This window comes from Tachysurus fulvidraco, chromosome 14 (genome assembly GCF_022655615.1).
Source record: "Tachysurus fulvidraco isolate hzauxx_2018 chromosome 14, HZAU_PFXX_2.0, whole genome shotgun sequence".
Taxonomy (NCBI): Eukaryota; Metazoa; Chordata; class Actinopteri; order Siluriformes; family Bagridae; genus Tachysurus; species Tachysurus fulvidraco.
Window position 1 is genome coordinate 24,413,457 of NC_062531.1, and position 10,228 is coordinate 24,423,684.

General features: G+C 43.4%; 1 protein-coding gene across 8 annotated transcripts in view; it reads left to right on the forward strand.

The window, feature by feature from the left end:
* ep400 (E1A binding protein p400) overlaps positions 1-4,041 on the forward strand; it is a 30,073-nt gene extending 26,032 nt beyond the window's left edge. For all 8 annotated transcript variants that reach the window (XM_047822945.1, XM_047822947.1, XM_047822952.1 and 5 more), the window contains 4 exons: positions 36-160; positions 442-579; positions 1,873-1,929; positions 2,152-4,041. In XM_047822945.1, the coding sequence (XP_047678901.1) occupies positions 36-160; positions 442-579; positions 1,873-1,929; positions 2,152-2,520 (689 nt within the window). In that variant the 3' untranslated portion in view covers positions 2,521-4,041. The remainder of the gene's footprint in view (positions 1-35; positions 161-441; positions 580-1,872; positions 1,930-2,151) is intronic.
* The last annotated feature ends 6,187 nt before the right edge of the window (positions 4,042-10,228 follow it).

The following is a 10,228-nucleotide window of genomic DNA, read 5'->3' on the forward strand; positions in this document are numbered from 1 at the left end:
TGAAGTGTGTGTGTGTGTGTGTGTGCGTGTGTCAGTGTCCGTTGGGCCTGTGGTAGGTTCATTCCAGGTTCAGCAGTTGTTGCAGCGACAGAAGCAGCAGGCGGCACCACAACAGAAAGTAGCACAACCTCAACAGACGCAGGCCGCAGTACAGCAGAAGGTAACAGGCACGCACACACACACACACACACACTAACGTTTACTTCCTCGATGAGGTATAAATAAGTTTATCTCACTAATTTGTGCCTTAAAAAACTACTGAAAGAATCCAAAAGGCGACAATAATGTAACAGTCAGGACTTTTATTCTGTAAGGTTGCCAGTCTCTGCTTGACAAGACACTGGAATAATCCCAAAATTCTCGAACACTATGCAAGACACTATGCGTTACACGTTGCAGGTGTAATCATGTTTTGGTCTCTTTTCGGTCCGTGTAATACAGTTGGCCACTCAGCAGGCGGCTCAGGGCCCACAGAAGGTGACGTACACAACCACACAGCTGCAGCCGGGCATTAAGACTCAGTTCTTCACTTCTCTCTCTGCCCCGGCACAGAAGTCTGCCACTACACAGCAGATCCAGGTACACAAACACACACACACGCACAAAAGGACCGTCAGAGCGAGTTTTCTAAAAATAAATATCTCGAGTTAATGCTTGACCGTTATTTTACTGAATGTGAAACAGTACTGCTATGATGCCATGTTGTGCCCAGCACAGTGTTGTAATGTAACGGAGTAAAAATACTTCGTTACCGTACTTAAGTAAAAATGTCACGTATCTGTACTTTACTTCGCTATTTAAATTTGTCAACTTTCACTTTTACTCCACTACATTTCCTAGATAAAATGTATACTTTTACTCCGTTATATTTCCACTAAGCGTCTTCGTTACTCGTTACTACAAAATAAAATCATAAGAAATCCGTGCGACTGCAATAAGGGAGGTTTGGCGAATCACTGCTCCTATAGAGTGTCACTGCACGTCCGCACGAATCACTGCACGTCCTCCGCACGCTCTACAGGGGCACGCGCAGTCAGAGCTGGAGGCGTTTATCTATAACGGTGGCAACCAAAAGCAGTGAAATGTCACTATTCTTATTACCAGAGTTGTAGCACAAACAAAATATTAATGCAATATCAATACTAAATAAAAATAACATTTATTGATTCGGTCTTTGTCTTGTGAATATTTGTTTATTAATGACTGCATTCATTGGACACACTGTTTGTAGAGAATGCACACAGACATGAACTGATGTGATACAAGACTGACATCATTACATCATGCATAAATGTTTTGGTGTGCACTTTTGCCATTTAATAATACCATAACTTTTGGCTTACTATGTAGTCATATAATATATAATATAAAACTCTTCTTGTTTTAAATTCTCACTGAGGGATAAAACCCCTAAAGATGAAACCCTAGAACCGCCCCTGCTCTTATGCCTACCGAAAATCACTGAAATTTTACTTTTTACTTTTACTTCAAATACTTAAGTACATTAAATATCAGAAAATGACTTTTGATACTTAAGTACAGTAAATATCAGATACTTTAAGACTTTTACTTCAGTAATATTCTAAAAGGTGACTTTCACTTCTACTGCTACTGTATTGCTTTCTAGTACTTTATACAACACTGGCCCAGTGTAAGGAGCTTATATAGCGAACAGAAACCCATTCTGTGTTTTATTCCTAATGTCCTCTCTGACAGACACAATACAAAATACTCAACGCTCTTTAAATACATTCTCATAATTATGTGATGTTATCAACTTAAATAGAAACACAACATTGCAAACATTGACTCAACACTATAATTGTAACATGTGTGTGTGTGTGTTCGTTCATGTGCTTCCCCTGCTTGTAGGTGACTAAAATCCCTCAGATTGCAGTGCAACAGCAGATAGTGTCCTCTCCCCAGCAGGTAAGAGCGAGCAAGCGATGTTATTTTATCAACATGTGACTGATCATCTCTGTTCCTTTGGTGGCGTAACATGAAATTCTCAGCAGTTAGATCCAAGTTAGATCGCTGCTTTGATCTGATGCTCACTAAACCCCGCATCTCCATGAATAAATTGGCTTCAACACCAATGAACATATATATAAGTGCGTGTGTGTGTGTGTGTGTGTGTTTGTGTGTGTGTAGATCCAGGCCCAGCCTCACACAGTAACTCTCACCCAGACGGCTGCTGCTCCCGGATCGTCTCCTCAGGCTCAGGTGCAGATGATCCCCACAGGCTCCACCTCTGCCCCACAGGTTGTCCATCAGAAACTCCTCCAGCAGCAGCAGCCACAGCAGCAGGTTGTCACCACACCAGCTCCCGTCTCCTCCCCTCAGATTCAGGTTCCGGCTCCTCAAAGCCCCGCGCAGCAGCAGAGCTCCACAGTGACCCCTACAGCCGACGCACCGGTACAGCAGCCTGGAACGCCACAGCCTCAACCGGGCAAAGCAAACGCACGTGCAGGAGCCGCCATGCGCGCCAAAACACCCGCCAAACCCAGCGGAGGCAGCTAGACACACACGCGCGTGCACACACACACACACACACACACACACACACATGGATAATCACACTGCTTTATATCCTCACAGGTGTGTGTGAGTTCATTCAGACGACATCCACTGTGCGTTCCTGTCCAGTGTCCTAATCATCGTGTTATCAAGCTAAACAGAGACACTACGGACAGCAGTGAAACAGGCTTTTTCACATATATGCGTACACACACACACACACACTTTCTCTCCACAGTGTGGAAGTTTTACAGGATTCTTATGCTGTAAAATGCTTGTTGTTGTTGTTGTTTTTTTTCCTTTTTCTTCTACCACACCCACCTTTCTTTGTTTTATACACCCGTTACGCATTTATTATCCTCGGAAGAAACTACGAACGAATCTGTACGACCGTCAGGGGTAGGCAAACTCTCGTTCTCTCTTTTCGTGGCAAATTGTTCTGCCGTTTATATAGAGATCCTATAAAGCCTCACGCTGTCGAATTGTAATCGGTAGCTGATCGGATGATTACCCTGTAACACCGAGATTCGATTGGTTAAAAGGGTTTATTCCGGTCACATTGCCCCACCCCTACCATCCTACCAGCCATGATTAGGTTTTGAGCTGATCAGATGAATCAAGTGTGTGTGTGTGTGTGTGTGTGTGTGTGTGTGTGTGCGCGGTTCAAGTCAAAAGCCCCAGGAACTGGTTGAAGATTTTAGATACCTCATGTAATTTGTACACTTTATATAGCTGAACGTCCTCCTTAGTCGTGGCCAGTTAGGACCCGTAGCGTGTGAACAACCCGGTCGGGATGTAGGATTAACGAGCGAACCAGGTTTAAATAAGTATCGGGAACAGAAGTCTTTAGAGCAGTAGAGGTGACGAGGTATTCGGTGTTCTGGACGCTCTCGCACGTCGTCTCGTAGCGAGTCGTGTGTTAGACTTGTCGTAAACGTGTGATCGTCGTGTGATGTACTAGAGACGCACCAATCCACAATGGAGTAGGAGATCGCTACAGATTTGATCGTATATCGCAGAGGGATTTAAAAAGAAATGAAAATGTTCTTTACAATTAATCTAGTCGCCAGTTCACAAAAATAACCCCAAAATGCCATCAAGAAATATGTCGGTATCGGTGCAGTGTGTAATCTGGAAAGCGACAGGAGTGGTGTGTGTGTGTGTGTGTGTGTGTGTGTGTGTGTCACCGGACGTTTCATAATAAACCGCTCATGACGTCTCTGATCAGCAACAGACGGAGTGCAAATGATCTTTTCCTCTTCGTGTGCGTGTTGTTGTTTTTTTTTGTTGTTGTTGTTTTTTTTAATTCTGTATCAGTTGCACTGTAAAATCGTGTTGACGTGTCTGTAACGTTTCATCCACCCCTTCATATATTTGTCTTTTTATTCATTCTGAGGAACAAATGTGTAAATAACAGAAGGGAAGACGTTTGTAACTGTAAAGCAGTTGTGTTTTCATTGGTTTTCTTTTTTTTTTTTTCTTTTTTTTTTTCCAACTCTATATAAAGTGTTGTTTTTATACCAACACGACGTGTTCGTTTCTTATTCGGATAGTTCGGATTCGCACAGACGTATCGACGTCTCCCCGTCCCTCGTGAATACGAGCCGTTACCGTAGAAACCGTAACCTATTAGATCGTACGTGTTTATATTAAAGACCTGCGATTTGCATTTAGATACCTCAGTTCCTTTTACACTATTTATTTATATATTTGTTTGTTTGTTTGTTTATTCAACATCCATAATAATGTAATCCAAGCTTTAAAATTTATTGCTGGTCGTCGAGAGACGGGAGCGTGGCGATGTTCTGCTTTGAACAGTGATTTAAAAGAAATAACAATGATAATAAAAAAAATTCATTACTATAATATGGAAAACATCTGGACATGTTTAGGGCAAAGTGAAGCACGTTTAGCTGAAAAAGATGAACAGATGTTAGTGCTCGCGAATACGCTTACAACAGGCCCAAGGGTTGAGAATGAAGAAGGAACGTGTCATCGCTGACGTTGGCCAAAGGGGGCGCTCTTGTCTATACAGGAACACTAGTGGATCATAGACAATAGACAGATTTGTCCAGCTGTAGGTGCTGTGGGACGTCACGGCTCTTCAGACCGGGCTGTGAATCCTACACTCACTCTGAGCAGAGGAAACTTGGCCGCACGTATGGAATATATCTGGGGGATGTATATATTAGTGCTAGAAAGTCTCTCACACACACACACACACACACACACACACAGGACACACACTATTTCAGAGTACGAGCTCTTTGTTATGCTTTAAACCTGACTGTAATCCATTACGATCCTCGTGACAGTCAGCGGTTTGACCTTGTAATAATTCGCATTAAAAACGTCAAACATAGGAGGTTTTTTTTTTTTTTTTACTGAATCGTTTTCACGGGACGAAAAGACGTTTAAAAATATGTCAGATTTGTGTAGTGATGGTTTTATAATAGTACTAATTATGATCATTATTTGTATTATTATTGCAGCTTTATTAAACTGTTAATGTACCAGTGGGCTACTAGCTATTAGCTTAGTTAGCATTCACGTTTAAACCTTCACGCCTTGGTTAAGTAAATGATTTATTTTTATTTATTTATTTATTTTAAAGAAAGGAACTTTGTGTAATTTTTATTTTTTCTTGCTGTTTTGCAGAATATGTTGTAAACAAACAAAAAACAACAACACTTTTTTTATGTGACAAACAAATCAGGAAAAATTGAAAATCCCGAGTCTCTTTCTCCTGATCTGTGAAGGTCACATGTGCTACATGTTAATGTAAAATAACTACATCTGTAGCTTTTATCTATCTATCTATCTATCTATCTATCTATCTGTTTTTGAGTATTCTAATGCTGCTTCTTTGTCAAGTCGAATTGGCTGTTTTATTTTTTTCCCCTGTTAAAATTGCAAACGTTCACATCTTTCAGAAAAGCCCCGAGCGACCAGTCGGATTGCAAGTCAGGAGAAAAACTAACAAACACGGAGGACAAAGTGCCGTTGAAAAGATCAGCCGTGTTAGTGATCAAACATCCTCGTCGTCACCAGAGTCACGGCCGATTATATTAACCGGGCCAAGCTAGTTAGTTAGCTGTACCTAGCTAGGCGTGTAAGAGCGCTGCTCCAGCGAGGTGATGATGTATGAGATGTTTTTTTTCCATCAGCACATAAGATACTGCATGCAGAGGTATTTCTGTATTTTTTATAACACTACGGCTATATTTTGGTCTGGAGACTTGCTTCCTTTCACAGAGTCGTATCGAATTTTGGCGCTTAACTCATCACGGAGTCGATCGGAGCCCGTTTCAGGTGAGTGTGAGGCCAGAAAGCTCAGCATTACATGCTTTATTCTCTCTGTCTGTGTGTCTCTGTTGGACGCCGTCTCAGTCTGATGCTGTTTGTTTCACGTCCCTGTGACTGCCGCGACCTTTAAGCAGCTCGGCGAGTGTAAAGATCAGACATGTAGATTTCCACCAGACTGGAAAAAAGCTGCTTCGGCGAACGACCGATGAAAAGACGGTAGCAGATAATACGTATCTGTAATCAATTTGATCGGAGTGAGCTTAAAACAGACCAATAACGAGCTCTTTTTTCTATTTATGGGCAGGTAACGGACACTGGCGATGTGCTCGGATGCACAGGAAAGGCAGAACTGTGATGTGATGTGATGTGATAAGGCCTGGGGTTTCTTCTGTGTTCTGTTTCTGTTCTTTCTCTCTGTTCTTTATTCAGCTGTAGGACTCGAGGGTTTGGAGGTTGTGTTTTATTCGTCCTATGCGATGTCCTATGGGGCAGAGTGACAGAGGTTTCACGTTTTTTTTTCTCCTCAAGGGAAACGTACGTGTCTCAGTTGAGAAGACCTTCAGCGATGCGGCAGCGAAAGGAGCCGAACGTCACGCAGGCGCTCGGGTTACTAGAAGAAGTTCTAGCAGGTCAGACGTGCTGCTTTATACCTTATAAACTGTCACAGGAAGCTGCACTGCGTATTTTATTTATTACATAGTGTGCTCGTCACGTTCGCCTCACACCTCCAGGGTCGGGGTTCGATTCCCACCTCCGCCTTGAGTGTGTGGAGTTTGCATGTTCTCCCCGTGCCTCGGGGGTTTCCTCTGGGTACTCCGGTTTCCTCCCCCGGTCCAAAGACATGCATGGTAGGTTGATTGGCATCTCTGGAAAATTGTCCGTAGTGTGTATGTGTGTGACTGAATGAGAGTGTGTGTGTGCCCTGTGATGGGTTGGCACTCCGTCCAGGGTGTATCCTGCCTTGATGCCGATGACGCCTGAGATAGGCACAGGCTCCCCGTGACCCGAGAAGTTCGGATAAGCGGTAGGACATGAATGAATGAATGAATGAATGAATGAATGAATAGTGTGCTCATGTGCTTTGTAATACAGCTTCCTGGCCTTGAAGAGGTCCATACGTACGTAAGAAAGCAGCACAAACAGCATCAGCCGCACATCTGCTGGCATTATGTTGGAGAAAGAAAAAAAAACAGAGCTACACGTCAAGCCGTCCGCACGCTCTGGTACGAGTCAGGAACACATCATGTTCGTAGAGAGAGGTCTTGACTCCGGGCACACACTGTCACGCTGGACCTGGTTTCTCTTTGCTCTGTAAAGACCACATGTGTGTTGGTGCTGGCGGCGGCTGCTCTTCACCAGCGACCCCGTTTACTGTAGCGTCCTGTCCGGCATTTTAACTACTGCGATCAGCAGAAGAGTTTAAATATAAGACAGAACTTATTGTGAGAAAATCAATATTTAATTTATATATAATATAAACATACACACACACACACACACATACATGCATTAAACTAAGTGTCTGCAGACACCATTAGGCAGCAGCTATCTTCTGACACACACGCACACACACACACACACATTTGCCAAATCGAGGTGAAAGGTTAGCAGGCCCTGCACTTCCTCTTCAGTCGCGCTTTGTGTTGTAATAGTAGACTCTTTTTAAAACCTGACGTGTGTGTGGGTGAGAGAGGGAGACACACACACACACACACACGGTAGGATGTTATTTATTGGTCATGCTTCAAATCTGCTGGAGCCTCTTTGCTCAGTCTGACAGTGTCATTGATCTTAGTCTGATATGCTCCTGCCTGTGTGTGTGTGTGTGTGTGTGTGTGTGTGTGTGTGTGTTCGTTCGTTCGTTCGTTCGCCTCAGGCTGTTGCGTAATCAGATTATGAAACAGCCTGGCAATATGAGCCTACTCCCTACTTACCAAATCGACTGGGGCACACACACACACACACACACACACACACACACACACACACACATACTTCTGTACAGTGCTCTGAATATTTCTTTGGAAAAACCTCAGAAAATTCCCTCAGCATGGAACTCCTGCCCATTTCTTAGAGGTTAGGACATGGCACTATATCAGATCAGATGCTTAAAGCAAGACCACGCCACACACACACACACATCAGGTGAACGCTTCAGGTTTGCTAACGTTAGCTGGCTCAATCATAGACTCACCAAAATAAATAGCTCGGTGTACGATTAATTAACTGGAATCCATCTTCTGACAGATCAGTTACAGATGAAAAGCTTTAAGCATCACAATGGATTGTGTAATCGTACAAATATGAAGAATAGAAGAACGTATAGGAATCCGGCAGGCTTTAATAAGAGCCGTCGCTAATTGTTAGAGCCGTCGCTAGTTGTTAGCGTTAGCATGAGTTAGCATTCAGCTTGTCAGGGAGTGACGCTATACTGGTTTCACTGAGATGTAATATTTAGGTTAAAAAAAGAAACGAAGAGTGAGTGGGGGGGGGGGGGGTTGGGGGATGCACCGCCCACAGAGATAGTCCTGGCATGAGTTCTAGGTCATCTCGGGATGTACGGTATGTATGTAGTAAGAGACGTGGGTGGAGTGTGAAGGTCTGAAGACTGTAGGTGTTTCCTCAGACCTCCAAACAAGGTGAGGCCTCAAAGCTGTTACTGTTAATTCCCCGTCATTAAGCTGCCTCACCTGAATAGTTAGAATGGTTATTACATCACCGAGCCTCATTTACTCCTTCATTGACTCACTGACTCTTTGAATCCCTGACACTCTGAATCGCTGAATTGTAGTCACAGAGTTCCTGTGGCTTTTATTTTATTAATAATAACTGTGTGAGGGGGGCATGATGTCTTAGTGGTTAGCACATTCGCCTCACACCTCCAGGGTCGGGGGTTCGATTCCCGCCTCTGCCTCGTGTGTGTGGAGTTTGCATGTTCTCCCCGTGCCTCGGGGGTTTCCTCCGGGTACTCCGGTTTCCTCCCCCGGTCCAAAGACATGCATGGTAGGTTGATTGGCATCTCAAAATTGTCCATAGTGTGTGTGTGTGTGTGTGTGTGAGTGTGTGTGTGTGTGAGTGAATGAGTGTGTGTGTGCCCTGTGATGGGTTGGCACTCCGTCCAGGGGGTATCCTGTATGATATTAAATAATATTGAAGAATGTTGTGGAACATTTTGCCAAACAATCTGATTCCTGTTCTCACTTACGTTATTGCAGCTATAAACAAACCTTCCCTCATGGTACCGATGATGCCTCTCTCTCTCTCTCTCTCTCTCTCTCTCTCTCTCTCTCTCTCTCTCTCTCTCTCTCTCTCTCTCTCTCTCTCTCTCTCTCTCTCTCTCTCTAGTAAGTTAATAAATAAAACCTGCAGTCTTGTCGTGTTGCCATAGAAACTGCCTAAATTCCTCCGTCCCGAAGATGTCGGAAACCTTAAACCTCGCGGCTTTACCTCTGACACTGAAGACTCCTTCCGTACGTGCTCACCAAACGTCTCCTGGTAGAACTCGATCATATCAAATCAGCAATTATGCTGTTACAGATTTTTCTTTTTATTAGAAATCCACTACAATCAAGTTTAATCCTGTGAATGTGGTGTTGCTATAGAAACAGTCACATCTTACAAGAAACACAAAACACACTCCCACCGATCGTGAGCTGTGTATATACAGCAGTGTTATACTGTAGTAATCTTGTATATGTTAGTTGTATACACACACACACACACACACACACACACACACACACACGTTCTACTGCTGTGTGTATTCCTAGACACAGTGACTCAAAGTATCCATCATGACTTGAGCATGTGATGTAAATGTTTCATCAGATAGATGGAAAAAGAGAGAGAGAGAGATTGTGTGTGTGTGTCTGTGTGTGTGTTTGTAGTGTGTAGTGTGTATTTGCTTGACACTATAACCCAGTCAATCAGTAACTGGATAATCAGTGTGCTCTTGAGGTTTAGCGTTACACAGTCACACACAGACTGATCCATTAATCCACAGTGCAAACACACACACACACACACACACACACACACACACACACACAATGCTTACTACAGGATCACAAATATCAGGTAAACCCCCCCACCAACACACACACACAATGAATACTACAGCACTCTGAGGTCATCATGTAGCACACACACACAAACGCACACACACACACACACACACACAATGAATATTTCAGCACTCCAAGGCCATCATGTAGCATACACACACGGACAAAATGTTTTCTGCAATACTTTGAGGTCATTTTGGAGCATAAACACACAATGGTATTTATAAACACAAACAACAGTGTTTACAACAGAATTACACACACACACACACACACACACACAAATATTTACTACAGTACACTGAGGTCATTTTAGAGCACACACACACACACAGTGTTGC